This window comes from Engystomops pustulosus, chromosome 11, assembly GCF_040894005.1.
Source record: "Engystomops pustulosus chromosome 11, aEngPut4.maternal, whole genome shotgun sequence".
NCBI classification, from domain to species: domain Eukaryota; kingdom Metazoa; phylum Chordata; class Amphibia; order Anura; family Leptodactylidae; genus Engystomops; species Engystomops pustulosus.
Genome location: NC_092421.1, coordinates 74,637,807 through 74,652,479, shown reverse-complemented (window position 1 = coordinate 74,652,479; position 14,673 = coordinate 74,637,807). Strand labels below are relative to the sequence as shown.

The 14,673-nt window shown below is 50.7% G+C and overlaps 1 protein-coding gene across 4 annotated transcripts in view; it reads right to left on the bottom strand.

The window, feature by feature from the left end:
- The window catches only part of ENO4 (enolase 4), a 30,449-nt gene extending 16,505 nt beyond the window's left edge, over nucleotides 1-13,944 (bottom strand). The window contains exons 1-10 of one of the 4 annotated variants that reach the window (XM_072129521.1): nucleotides 13,636-13,944; nucleotides 11,926-12,054; nucleotides 10,519-10,691; nucleotides 8,591-8,724; nucleotides 8,324-8,493; nucleotides 8,082-8,210; nucleotides 7,307-7,375; nucleotides 5,208-5,285; nucleotides 4,845-4,970; nucleotides 4,482-4,650 (exon numbers count right to left, since the gene is read on the bottom strand). In XM_072129521.1, the coding sequence (XP_071985622.1) occupies nucleotides 4,482-4,650; nucleotides 4,845-4,970; nucleotides 5,208-5,285; nucleotides 7,307-7,375; nucleotides 8,082-8,210; nucleotides 8,324-8,493; nucleotides 8,591-8,724; nucleotides 10,519-10,691; nucleotides 11,926-12,054; nucleotides 13,636-13,821 (1,363 nt within the window). In that variant the 5' untranslated portion in view covers nucleotides 13,822-13,944. Of the gene's footprint in view, nucleotides 1-4,481; nucleotides 4,651-4,844; nucleotides 4,971-5,117; nucleotides 5,286-7,306; nucleotides 7,376-8,081; nucleotides 8,211-8,323; nucleotides 8,494-8,590; nucleotides 8,725-10,518; nucleotides 10,692-11,925; nucleotides 12,055-13,635 lie in introns of all 4 variants that reach the window. The other 3 variants (XM_072129520.1, XM_072129519.1, XM_072129518.1) reach the window with 3 other exon arrangements.
- Between the last annotated feature and the right edge of the window lie 729 nt (nucleotides 13,945-14,673).

Below are 14,673 nucleotides of genomic sequence, written 5' to 3'. Positions count from 1 at the left end.
GTGATGGTAGAACCTCCTCTCCTCTAGGTGTAGAGGATGCCCCCTGTCTATGGTGATGGTAGAACCTCCTCTCCTCTAGGTGTAGAGGATGTCCCCTGTCTATGGTGATGGTAGAACCTCCTCTCCTCTAGGTGTAGAGGACGCCCCCTGTCTATGGTGATGAAAGAACCTCCTCTCCTCTAGGTGTAGAGGATGCCCCCTGTCTATGGTGATGGAAGAACCTCCTCTCCTGTAGATGTAGAGGATGTCCCCTGTCTATGGTGATGGTAGATCCTCCTCTCCTCTAGGTGTAGAGGATGTCCCCTGTCTATGGTGATGGTAGAACCTCCTCCCCTCTAGGTGTAGAGGATGCCCCCAGTCTATGCTGATGGTATAACCTCCTCTCCTCTAGGTGTAGAGGATGTCCCCTGTCTATGGTGATGGTAGAAACTCCTCTACTCCAGGTGTAGAGGATGCCCCCTGTCTATGGCGATGGTAGAACCTCCTCTCCTCTAGGTGTAGAGGATGCCCCTGTCTATGGTGATGGTAGAATCTCCTCTCCTCCAGGTGTAGAGGATGTCCCCTGTCTATGGTGATGGTAGAGCCTCCTCTCCTCTAGGTGTAGAGGATTCCCCCTGTCTATGGTGATGGTAGAACCTCCTCTCCTCTAGATGTAGAGGATGCCCCTGTCTATGGCGATGGTAGAGCCTCCTCTCCTCCAGGTGTAGAGGATGCCCCCTGTCTATGGCGATGGTAGAGCCTCCTCTCCTCTAGGTGTAGAGGATGCCCCCTGTCTATGGCGATGGTAGAACCTCCTCTCCTCTAGGTGTAGAGGATGCCCCCTGTCTATGGTGATGGTAGATCCTCCTCTCCTCTAGGTGTAGAGGATGCCCCCTGTCTATGCTGATGGTAGAACCACCTCTCCTCTAGGTGTAGAGGATGCCCCCTGTCTATGGTGATGGTAGAACCTCCTCTCCTCTAGGTGTAGAGGATGCCCCCTGTCTATGGTGATGGTAGAACCTCCACTCCTCTAGGTGTAGAGGATGCCCCCTGTCTATGGTGATGGTAGAACCTCCACTCCTCTAGGTGTAGAGGATGCCCCCTGTCTATGGTGATGGTAGAACCTTCTCTCCTCTAGATGTAGATGATGCCCACTGTCTATGGTGATGGTAGAACCTCCTATCCTCTAGGTATAGAGGATGCCCCCTGTCTATGGTGATGGTAGAACCTCCTATCCTCTAGGTATAGAGGATGACCCCTGTCTATGGTGATGGTAGAACCACCTCTCCTCTAGGTGTAGAGGATGCCCCCTGTCTATGGCGATGGTAGAACCTTCTCTCCTCTAGGTGTAGAGGATGCCCCTGTCTATGGTGATGGAAGAACCACCTCTCCTGTAGGTGTAGAGGATGTCCCTGTCTATGGCAATGGTAGAACCTCCTATCCTCTAGGTGTAGAGGATGTCCCTGTCTATGGTGATGGTAGAATCTCCTCTCCTCTAGGTGTAGATGATGTCCCCTGTCTATGGTGATGGTAGAACCTCCTCTCCTCTAGGTGTAGAGGATGCCCCCTGTCTATGGTGATGGTAGAACCTCCTCTCCTCTAGGTGTAGAGGATGCCCCCTGTCTATAGTGATGGTAGAACCTCCTCTCCTCTAGGTGTAGAGGATGCCCCCTGTCTATAGTGATGGTAGAACCTCCTCTCCTCTAGATGTAGATGATGCCCCCTGTCTATGGTGATGGTAGAATCTCCTCTCCTCTAGGTGTAGAGGATGCCCCCTGTCTATGGTGATGGTAGAACCTCCTCTCCTCTAGGTGTAGAGGATGCCCCCTGTCTATGGTGATGGTAGAACCTCCTCTCCTCTAGGTGTAGAGGATGCTCCCTGTCTATGGTGATGGTAGAACTGCCTCTCTTCTAGGTGTAGAGGATGCCCCCTGTCTATGGTGATGGTAGAACTGCCTCTCCTCTAGGTGTAGAGGATGCCCCCTGTCTATGGTGATGGTAGAACCTCCTCTCCTCTAGGTGTACAGGATGCCCCCTGTCTATGGTGATGGTAGAACCGCCTCTCATCTAGGTGTAGAGCATGCCCCCTGTCTATGGTGATACACCTCTCCTCTAGGTGTAGAGGATGCCCCCTGTCTATGATGATGGTAGAACCTCCTCTCCTCTAGGTGTAGAGGATGTCCCCTGTCTATGGTGATGGTAGAACCTCCTCTCCTCTAGGTGTAGAGGATGCCCCTGTCTATGGTGATGGTAGAACCTCCTCTCCTCAAGGTGTAGAGGATGCCCCCTGTCTATGGTAATGGTAGAACCTCCTCTCCTCCAGGTGTAGAGGATGCCCCCTGTCTATGGTGATGGTAGAACCTCCTCTCCTCTAGGTGTAGAGGATGCCCCCTGTCTATGGTGATGGTAGAACCACCTCTCCTCTAGGTGTAGAGGATGCCCCCTGTCTATGGTAATGGTAGAACCTCCTCTCCTCCAGGTGTAGAGGATGCCCCCTGTCTATGGTGATGGTAGAACCACCTCTCCTCTAGGTGTAGAGGATGCCCCCTGTCTATGGTGATGGTAGAACCACCTCTCCTCTAGGTGTAGAGGATGCCCCCTGTCTATGGTGATGGTAGAACCTCCTCTCCTCTAGGTGTAGAGGATGCCCCCTGTCTATGGTGATGGTAGAACATCCTCTCCTCTAGGTGTAGAGGATGCCTCCTGTCTATGGTGATGGTAGAACCTCCTCTCCTCTAGGTGTAGAGGATGCCCCCTGTCTATGGTGATGGTAGAACCTCCTCTCCTCTAGGTGTAGAGGATGCCCCCTGTCTATGGTGATGGTAGAACCTCCTCTCCTCTAGGTGTAGAGGATGCCCCTGTCTATGGTGATGGTAGAACCTCCCTGCCCTCTAGGTGGAGAGGATTCCCCCTGTCTATGGTGATGGTAGAACCTCCTCTCCTCTAGGTGTAGAGGATGCCCCTGTCTATGGTGATGGTAGAACCTCCTCTCCTCTAGGTGTAGAGGATGTCCCCTGTCTATGGTGATGGTAGAGCCTCCTCTCCTCTAGGTGTAGAGGATGCCCCTGTCTATGGTGATGGTAGAACCTCCTCTCCTCTAGGTGTAGAGGATGCCCCCTGTCTATGGTGATGGAAGAACCTCCTCTCCTCTAGGTGTATAAGATGCCCCCTTGTCCTGGTACAGGCCCTCATGCTGATTCTGTGTTATAAGGTTATGTAGAATGAGATATTATAGGACAGCATCTTTAACAAACCCCTCAAATATATTTCCCCCACAACAGAAGTTAGAGTCACAGGTCTGTTGTTTCCAGGATCGCTTTTTGATCCTTTTTTTGTACATTGGTACCACATTTGGTATATGGAGCAGAACCAGGCCTTATAAATAACGGTCTATAACGGTACATAGTTCATGCAGAACCCGGGGGTGTATGCCATCTGGCCCTGGCGATTTGTCTATCTTAGTGCTTGCGAGGCGGCGCCGTACCTCTTCCTGGGTTAAACTGTTGACATTTCAAAGAGAATTTACATTATTCCTCATTGTGTCTTCCACCAGGGGAGTTTCCTGGGTAAAGACAGCCGAGAAGGAAACATTCAGTAGATTGGCCCTTCCACCATGACCCCCCATGTTATTCTTAAGAGGGCCCATACTCTCCATTTTTAGGTTCTTATCATTTATTTACTTGAAAAATAATTTGGGATTATTTTTACTCTCCCTGGCAATATGTATCTAAGTCTATGTTTTTTTACAAAATGTTTTCCTCTCTGTAATCCTGTAATGCCTCATCGCTACCTTTGTGTTTTAGCATCTTGAAGGCCTTATCTTTCTCGCTTATTGCTTTCTTTACAAGACTAGTTACCACATTGGCTTTTTCTTGTTTCTCGTACGCTTTTTCCCATATGATTTGTGGTTCTCAAGGACAAAGGACTTTTATTTTTTAGAATATTTGTGAAAATGTTCAATTCTTTTTGGGGGGCTTTTGTTTTTGAGAACATTGTCACAATTTATGTCTATAAGGTCTGAAAATGTGTCCTCCTCTCCACTAACCCTCTTAGATATTGTGGTCATTTCCCAGGTTCCCCCTAAACTGCTATTTTGACAAAAACCTGTTACCTTTGAAGGACCTGCAGTTTCTGCCCCCCAGTCAATATCTGGGTAATTGAAGTCCCCCATGATAAGTACTTCACCATGCTTTGAAGCCGCATCCATTTCACTTATCAGCATTTCCTCTGCTGCCTCCATTATATTTGGAGCCTTATAACAAACCCCTAGTAATATTTTATTATTCTTTTTTCCCTCCCCTTATCTCCAACCATAGAGACTCCATATTTTCATTTGCGTCACCAATGTCATCTCGCAGGGTCACATGGTGGAGGTCACATAGAGGGGTGACACAGAGCAGTGAAGCAGGACGGCCCCATGGAGAATGTCACGTAGAGGAGGTAACATATAGGAGTCACACAGAGTCGAACACAAGACGGAGATCGCATGGATCCTCTCTTACCCTCCATCGGCTGGACGGCCTCCAGCAGGTCAGTCACTGTCGTCTCGTTGGTCAGTCTGAGGATGGGGCCGCTGCAGGTGGGCGCGCTCCCTGATCTTGATGCCACATCTGCTATCAGGTAACATTTGGAGCCGACGGCCTTCCCAAGGGCCTCCCACTGCTCCCGGTCCTGTCCAGATACAGAGATGTTTATCTTCAGCAGAGGTAAGAGATTACAGAAATGGTGAGGGGACCACCCCTGTTCTACACTAGAGCAGAGGAATGACTACACTCGGCTGCTGAAGAACCTCTTCCTGTAGATCACTGACTAGCTTGAGGTCACAGTGATGACTGCCCCCCTGTGCTTGTGTGGTGATGAGCTACCTCCTTCCTGAACGGGTCCAGTAGGGCCACGATGGCCGGGTGCTTGTTCACGACATCCACGTACAGGTCGACCATCTCGTCCGGACTCTTCCAGACTCCACTGATGATTTCGTATCTCCCTTTGTTCTGCGGAAGAGGAGAAAAATGTTTTATTGCAGGCGCGAGGCAAGAAATGTAATGAGGTTGAAGGTCACAAGCAACACATTAATCCAAATACAATAATAAGTAGCAGAGACGGCACCCAATTACTTCCACCGACTCCTCGCTACTCACATAGTCCATTATCTCGTGCGCCGCGCAGTTTATGAAAAGACAGACATCACGTCCCAGCTCCAGCTCCAAAGCCGCACACGCCTCACGTACCAACTCCAGAGGCTGCTCCAGGCGCTCACACGCCACCACCAGACATCCCAGCATCGACACCATCCTTGTCACTGACTGCTGCAAATAAGAGACCACAAATCAGGGGAACCGGATCAGGACCAGGCCCAGATCAGGACAAGTTTCATCTTCAGAGAAAAATCTATCATTTGTTTTTATGCATTATGAACCAAACATAACTTGAGAATGCTACACTGATGCAGAAACATATCTTGTTTAATCCCTGTATTTAGTGGTTTTGATGAAAAAAAAAACTATTACAAAATTATGATAATGAGGCTCTGTCGCTCCTGTTGTTGCCCTGACACTTCTCCTCTTACACTAATTAAGCCTTGTCCTGCCCAGCATAAGCTGAGAATATGTCATCACTGTGTTATCCCTGGCAGGCGGAAGTAATTAATCGCTGCACCATCCCCCAGCTGCTGTGCATGAGTAATCCAGCTCAGGTCCTCTCTCCACAGTTCAGGCAGCTGGCCTGCACCCAAGCTTTCCCAAGGTGCCGAATTTTATAATTGTTTTTGACAATAACCATTCAGTTAAGGGATTAAACAAGATATGTTTCTGCACCAGTGTAGCTACAGCATTCTCAAGGTATGTTCGGTTTATAATGGTAGATTTCCTTTAAAGGGGTTTTCCTCCCACGAAGACAAGATTCTTAAATATACTCAGGATAACAAAATAACACATCCTCTAATTCACTGTTATTAACAAAAATACAGCATTTCACAGATATAATTCCAACCTTTCTTTATCAGTCCGAATGTTTACATTTTGGTTGTCCCTGGATTTGTCCGTAAATATTTTGACTATGATTGACAGATTCCTTTACCTTCTCTTGCAGAAGAAGGGAGAAGGGTAGGAGGCAGAGAGCATTACAGACACAGGCTCTTCCTGGTCCAGCAGCAGCTTCTACATTGTTCTTAGCATGGAGAGGAGACATCAGAGGCTCTATAAATGAGATAAGCTCTGTATCTGAGGGGAGGAGGGGCATAGCAGTGCTGACTGTGTGTTTTATAGGTGAGGTAGCAGAGCTGAGTGTGTTATTGTATCTTATATTCATAGATAAACCCTGTACCCTGATAATCTAAGCACATTGTCAGGACACAGTATCTGATAGCACAGAGGAATCATGAAGTGTCTTCTCAGCTACTGCCACCCTGAATCTTAAACTGATCTTCACTGGGTGACCGGACCAAAAATAGCAGTAAAACTGACTAACATTGCAAAGTAACGGTTAAAAATGATATTTATTGTGTAAACATCACTAGGGGATTAAAATTTCTTTCATGGGCAAACCCTTTTAACATTGCATAGTGGCTGCTACTTACAACATATTTATCATCACCAACACATGAACATACACAAGAACCTCCAGCTTCCTCCTCCAGGCCCCTCTGTCCTCCTCCTCCTCCTCCTCCAGGCCCCTCTGTCCTCCTCCTCCTCCTCCTCCTCCTCCAGGCCCCTCTGTCCTCCTCCTCCTCCTCCTCCAGGCCCCTCTGTCCTCCTCCTCCTCCTCCTCCAGGCCCCTCTGTCCTCCTCCTCCTCCTCCAGCCCCCTCTGTCCTCCTCCTCCTCCTCCAGGCCCCTCTGTCCTCCTCCTCCAGGCCACTCTGTCCTCCTCCTCCTCCTCCAGGCCACTCTGTCCTCCTCCTCCTCCTCCAGGCCACTCTGTCCTCCTCCAGGCCACTCTGTCCTCCTCCAGGCCACTCTGTCCTCCTCCTCCTCCTCCAGGCCACTCTGTCCTCCTCCTCCTCCTCCAGGCCACTCTGTCCTCCTCCTCCTCCTCCAGGCCACTCTGTCCTCCTCCTCCTCCTCCAGGCCACTCTGTCCTCCTCCTCCTCCTCCAGGCCACTCTGTCCTCCTCCTCCTCCTCCAGGCCACTCTGTCCTCCTCCTCCTCCTCCAGGCCACTCTGTCCTCCTCCTCCTCCTCCAGGCCACTCTGTCCTCCTCCTCCTCCTCCAGGCCACTCTGTCCTCCTCCTCCAGGCCACTCTGTCCTCCTCCTCCTCCGTCCTCCTCCCTGGACAGATGGAGGACAGTTGTGTGGTATATACACATTGGGCAGGTGTGTGGTGCACTTACTCCTCCCTTACTCTGTGCTTCCAACTGCTTTTGGATCTGTGTCTGGAGGCAAATGGCCAAGTCCAAACTCTAGAAATAAAAGAAAAATTAGGTGTATAGATGACAGGCTTTATATAGGTGTGTGCATATTTATATACATGCACATCAGTGACAGGTGCGGGATACAGGTGAAAGGTGGCACAGACAGGTGACAGATGCAGTATACAAATTAACTATACAGGTGAGAGGTGTGGTATACAAGTGAACTATACAGGTGAAAGGTGCCACATACAGGTGAACTATACAGGTGAAAGGTGCCACATACAGGTGAACTATACAGGTGAAAGGTGCCACATACAGGTGAACTATACAGGTGAAAGGTGCCACATACAGGTGAACTATACAGGTGAAAGGTGCCACATACAGGTGAACTATACAGGTGAAAGGTGCCACATACAGGTGAACTATACAGGTGAAAGGTGCCACATACAGGTGAACTATACAGGTGAAAGGTGCCACATACAGGTGAACTATCCAGGTGAAAGGTGCCACATACAGGTGAACTATCCAGGTGAAAGGTGCCACATACAGGTGAACTATCCAGGTGAAAGGTGCCACATACAGGTGAACTATACAGGTGAAAGGTGCCACATACAGGTGAACTATACAGGTGGAAAGTGCCACATACAGGTGAACTATACAGGTGGAAAGTGCCGCATACAGGTGCAGTATACAGAGGTGACAGATGCATTATACAAGTGAACTATACAGGTGCAGTACGTGTGTCTTATTTCACCTGAGCCATTGTCATCCCCGGCCTTGGAATCAGTAGAATTTCCTTCATGAGGTTGAGTTTTCCTGGAGAGGATTTACCGCAGCTCAGTAGAGAGATCAGGGGCGTTGGGATCATTAGCTCTGAGGACGGCTGCATTATGTGAATAATTACAGAGATATTATTCATTATTAATCATGTGGGAAGGAGCTAACATGCAAATGAGAAGGAGGAGAATGTAAACGAGCTAACCCCAATGAGGCTACCTGTTGCTGCTTTAAGGCTGCAATGTGTGAGTAGAGCGGGAGACCTTGCAGGGCGGCGCTGCTTTTTGCTACAGCCAGTGACACTGCGGCCACCGCTAGGGCTCCCCTGGTGGTGACTTCTGGTGGCTCTGCCGGGGGGAGGGGCTTCTCCAGTGCTGCCGCCTTTTTACCTACAGAAAGTGAATATAATTTGAATAATTATATCTTGGTTACTCTGCGTGACTACACAATCACCATCCGGGGGCGCCACCAATCACGTGCTCTTACCTTTACCACTCATCTTTTTTTTGCTGGATGGGGGTGAGGGTGCTGGGGATGGGAGGGACACCGGGGTGGATGGCGCTCTCTCATTCTCAGCTTCCTGTTCTTTGTCTTCTTGCTTCATCACCTTAAAATAATCCCTAATAGAAGAAGAGGACAGAAAGGAGAAGTGTCACCAGGGGAAAATATCCCAGGGGGAAGAAGAAAGAGGAAGGGAGGGGCACAGAGGAAGGAGGCGGGGCAAGGAGAAAGAAGTGGCAGAGAGGAAGGAGAAAATGCAGAGGGAGGAGCGAAGATGAAAGGGCAGGTTTAGAAAGAAAGGAGAAGCAAAAGGAAATGAAAGGAAGGGGGAGGGGCATGGAGGAAAAGGGAGTGGTAGAAATAAATAAATAAAGATTATTATTAAGGCAGAGAGGACAGAGGAAGGGAGGAGCAATGGGAACGGGGAGGATGGAGAGGAAAGAACAAGGAAGGAACGGAGGGGCAGGAAAGTGCAGGAGCTGAGAAAGAGAGAAAAGAGGAGCAGAAGGAGGAAGGAGAGGCAGGGGAGGAGGGGGAGTAAAAAGCTGGTAAGAGCAAGAGGGAGAGAGGACGGTGACAATGTGAAGACTAAGAAGCTGGGGTTAGGAGGAACAAGAGGTAACTGTAGGAGGAGCTGAGGAAAGGTAAGGAAGAGCAGGAGAGTGTAGCTACACAGGAAGGAATACTGGGAAGAGCAGGTGGGTGGAGCTAGGAAGGGAGGGATACTGAGAAGAGCTAGAAAGTAAGGGATACTGGGAGAAACAGGAGAATGGAGTTAGCAAAGAACAGATAAATGGGAAGAGCTGGAGGGTGGAGCTAGAAAGGAAGTAATACTGGGAGGAGCTGGAGGGTGGAGCTAGAAAGGAAGTAATACTGGGAGGAGCTGGAGGGTGGAGCTAGAAAGGAAGTAATACTGGGAGGAGCTGGAGGGTGGAGCTAGAAAGGAAGTAATACTGGGAGGAGCTGGAGGGTGGAGCTAGAAAGGAAGTAATACTGGGAGGAGCTGGAGGGTGGAGCTAGAAAGGAAGTAATACTGGGAGGAGCTGGAGGGTGGAGCTAGAAAGGAAGTAATACTGGGAGGTTCAGGAGGGTGGAGCTAGAAAGGAAGGAATACTGGGAGGAGCTGGAGGGTGGAGCTAGAAAGGAAGTAATACTGGGAGGAGCTGGAGGGTGGAGCTAGAAAGGAAGTAATACTGGGAGGATCAGGAGGGTGGAGCTAGAAAGGAAGTAATACTGGGAGGAGCTGGACGGTGGAGCTAGAAAGGGAGGATACTGGGAGGAACAGGAGGATAGAGCTACAAAGGAAGGAATACTGAGAGGAGCAGGAAGGTGGAGCTAGGAAGGGAGGGATACTGGGAGGAGCAGGAAGGTGGAGCTAGGAAGGGAGGGATACTGGGAGGAACAGGAGGATAGAGCTACAAAGTAAGGAATACTGAGAGGAGCTGGAAGGTGGAGCTAGGAAGGAAGGGATACTGGGAGGAGCAGGAAGGTGGAGCTAGGAAGGGAGGGATACTGGGAGGAGCTAGGAAGGGAGGGATACTGGGAGGAGCAGGAGGGTGGAGCTAGGAAGGGAGGGATACTGGGAGGAGCAGGAGTGTGGGGCTAAGAAGGGGGGGATACTGGGAGGAGCTAGGAAGGGAAGGATACTGGGAGGAGCTAGGAAGGGAGGGATACTGGGAGGAGCAGGAGGGTGGAGCTAGAAAGGGAGGGATACTGGGAGGAGCAGGAGTGTGGGGCTAAGAAGGGGGGGATACTGGGAGGAGCTAGGAAGGGAAGGATACTGGGAGGAGCTAGGAAGGGAGGGATACTGGGAGGAGCAGGAGGGTGGAGCTAGGAAGGGAGGGATACTGGGATAAGCAGGAGGTGGAAAGAGTCTGTTACAGTTTTGGCTGCCAGACTTGCCCCATACTCACCTGAGCAGCTGGTCGATGGTGCTCTGGTTGCCGGGTTCCATGCCCTTCAGCGCTGGTCCTATCGATTCCTGGATCCATCTAATGGCGGTTTCCACAGACTCCTGCCTCTGGGTCTCTCCTGCCACCTCTGGTGCGGGCTCGGCGTCCATGGGGACAGTGGCTGCACACACCCTCTGTGGGGACAACAAGGGGCAGTTACCAGTCAGCTATGAGGTCTTGTAATGGCCACTGTCTGCCATAGTGGGCAGTAACATGTATGAGCAGGACTCGGGGCCACCATGTGTCCCTGAATTCATACAGCTGAGGGTTTGTATCAGTGTAAACATCTTCTGGGCTCTGGGATAATATAATTTCCTTGCACTGATTGATGGTTACACATCCTGAGCCAGGCGCAATGTGCTGCAGGTTTGTTTCACAATGGTGCGGGGCCCATGGGTGACCTGTTGCATTTATGTCCTCTATGTATAAACCCTTAAAGGGGCCTATAAATGATTGTTGTGCAGTGGCGGACTACATCCACATTCCAGGTGCTCTTCAGGGCGCGCGTCGTCTCTAATGGCGGCAGCGCCTATTGTGCGCCTCCACAGAGAACGACCTTGGGCTTTAATCTCCATTGTGCGGTGAAGTGCCGCCTCGTGTGACAGGAGCGCAGCATTATCCCGGGGGCACAATGTGAACTGGCGGATTGTTTACTGGAGTGGGGGGAGATCAGCGTCACTACTTCAATGTTGCTGTAATGTCATGAAAGGCGCCATGAGGTCTCAGGTGTCCTGTGACAATGGGCCCCGACGCCTGCTCTGTCATCTATAGTGCCGCAGGGAGGCGAGGGACAAGGCCCCATCAGCTGTGAGCTCCTGGTGCATACAACAACTGCACAATACAAACAGCTCACACTGCTGTGTACTGATGCAACACCCTCACCAGCACATGCTCAGACAGCTGCAGATTAGAGGAAAGCATCTATCTTACCAAAAGTGCTTTATCCCCAGGTCAGTACTGCTCTATAATGTCCTATATTATTCTGCTGATGCTTCTGAGTGATAAAGGAGAGACAAAGGCCCAGACAGAGGATGCTGGAAGTTTCTATCTCACCCCAAGTGCTTTATTCTTATCAGTACAGGTCACTACTGCTCTATAATGTCCTATATGACCCCGCTGATGCTTGTGTGGGAGAGTGTTAGAGCTTATTCACACATCTGTGCAAGGGGGACTAGAAACAGAAAAATGTACATAAAGTGAACCCTAATTCTGAGCCACCACCCTACCTACTTACTTCATCAACCCTAGGCGGTGGCCAGGTGTCCGGCAGTCTGTCCCGTCCTGTCCCTTATTCTGTCCAGATCACAGGCAACATAAGAAGTTGATGGCTCATCAAAAAAGACCTGATGTGACCTGGCTTGTGCATACCTTGTTGACAGTCTGCACCGTACAACTGATCTCCGCCTCCAGAGTCGTCTTTCCGGCTCCATCCAGCACCTTCCTCCCGCGGACGTCACTGATCACTGGAGGATCCGAAAATGCTGCAAAATAACAGGACTGAAAGGAGAAAAGTCACAAATATTAAAACCAATGACATAATCCGGGAAAACAAGAAAAGTCCCCGCCCAGATTCTACAAGACCCCGCCCACATCAGCAGGACACGGCCTGTATATGATAACGGCGCCATAAACATGTCTATCGGAAATAGTGTGTATCAGAGAATCTACGAAGTAACAAATGCAATGATTTAAATAAAACGTCATCTTTAGTCATGAATTGGTAAAATGGGATTTCTTTTGTGTGATTTCACTTAAAATAACTGAGTGACATAATGGGGCACATTTACTTACCCGTCCCGTTGACGCTGCCGATTCGGAATGTCCGACGAGGGTCCGGAGCTGCAGCGAATCACTAAGATCATGCGCCCAATTTCCTGCATGTGTCACTTCCCTGCTCAGGTCCCTGGAGTTCAGCCTCTTCTTCCCGATGCATGTAAGTGCTTGGCACTTAAATTTCGCGGTTTGTCCAAATCAGTCGGGTTTTCCGCCGTCCACACCCCTGATTTATGGCACATGCGAGTCGGCGCCGATGCGCCACAATCCGATTGCATGCGCCAAAACCCGGGGCAATTTAGCGTAAAACGGAAAAAGTCAGGACAAGGGACCATTAGTAAATGTGCCCTGATATATGTAAAAGTAGGGTAACTGTCTGTTTGTAGGTTAAGCAGGACGGCCATGATCAGGGCCGGATTAAGGGTGGTGGGGGCCCCTGGGCGCAAGCTGGTGGGGGCCCTTCTAACAATGTTTTTGGTATAGCCTGCCAGACCCCTGTAGCATGTAGCCTGCCAGACCCCTGTAGCATGTAGCCTGCCAGCCCCCTGTAAACATTAGCCGACAATCCCCTGTAGAAAATGGCGATCTCCCCTTGCGGAGGCAGCTTTGTCTCACTGACACAGCTGTCATCCTAAACCCCTATGTGTGTTGCGGGTAGCCACGGGCCGCTGCGCATTGCACACAGAGACAGTCAGCGACTCAGCTGAGCTGAGTTGCTGACTGTCGGAAACTGGTGGGGGCCCCTTAAAAAGTGAAAGTGGTGGGGGCCCCGGGGCTCGAGCCCCATGAGCCCCTCCTTTAATCCGGCCCTGGCCATGATGATCCCCCGGCTCTTTGTTTGTTACGGTGGAGCGTGTGACCCTGGTACAAGGAGTGCAGGCGCTCCCCAATACACGTTACCCCGATAGATGCGCCGTCTCCTGTGATTACAGGCGGCGAGGATACTGGGCCGCAGCCTGTCTTCCCCCTCTCCCCCCACCGATACCCTATTTTTACATATAAAACAGCGTTTTATTGATTCATGAATAAAGATTATGCAGGAGATTATCAGAAGTGTCTGAGGTAAAACTGTTCTCATTGCCCATGGAAACCAATCAGAGCTCAGCTTTCATTTTATAAACAGCTGAGGGAGAATGAAAGCTCTGATTGGTTAGAATAATTCCGCTCTCAGACTCATTTATTTCTCTTCCCTTTTCCAGATCTTCTTTCTCTCTGGATATAAATAGACATAAACATGTCCCCACGTGTTATTAGCGGTGTATATATATGTGGTGTGACGTCATCTCGAGCTGATGATGTCATTACCAGGTGTCCGTACACGTCGTCCGGTCCCCGGTGATAGATGTCGGTGAGCGCCTCCTCCAGTCTCTCCGGGACGCGGCGGGAGCGGTAGTAGTGCGCGGCGGCGGAGGCCCGGTGCTGCTGGTGGGCCCGGGACATGGCTGGGCTCCTCTTGTGTGTGCCTGCGCTGGTCTCCGGGTAACGCGGCATCACGCTACGCGGTCACTATGGACACGGAGTGTGAGACACTAGATCCCCCGCACACAGGCGGCCGCTGTCTCCACATCCACAATACACGAAGTCTACAAGAAAATGGCGCTGTCGCCTGTGGCATCGCGCGGGTTTGCCGTGATGACGTCTGTCGTAGCAACAACCAATTAGATGGCTGTTTACTTTTGCCTTTCGGTTTTCTGAAGTTTCAGAGCTGGAATGTGATTGGCTGGCCCGAGCCTCCACACATACATACATACATATATACATACCGCCACAGGTAAGTGCTCTGGACATGGAGGGATTGGGGAGATGTAAATGTTGGGACAAGATAAACCGGGGGCATTTTACATGTGGCATTAAGCAGGAAGCTATAGTGAGGGATTATTATATTATGTGGGGCAGTATGGGGGGAATTATATTATGTGGAGGCAGTTAGAGGGGCAATATATTGTGTGGGGGCAGTAAGAGGGTATTATATTATGTTGCGGCAGTAAGGGGCTATTATGTTGTTGCTGTTCCACCATCTCTTGCCAGATCAGTGCATCAGTCACAACTTGAAACACAACTCCGCTCCCGTAGGGTCGGGCTCCTCCGCTCCCGTAGGGTTGGGCTCCTCCGCTCCCGTAGGGTTGGGCTCCTTCGCTCCCGTAGGGTTGGGCTCCTCCGCTCCCGTAGGGTCGGGCTCCTCCGCTCCCGTAGGGTTGGGCTCCTCCGCTCCCGTAGGGTTGGGCTCCTCCGCTCCCGTAGGGTTGGGCTCCTCCGCTCCCGTAGAGAGGGCTCCTCCGCTCCCGTAGAGAGGGCTCCTCCGCTCCCGTAGAGAGGGCTCCTCTGCTCCCGTAGAGAGGGCTC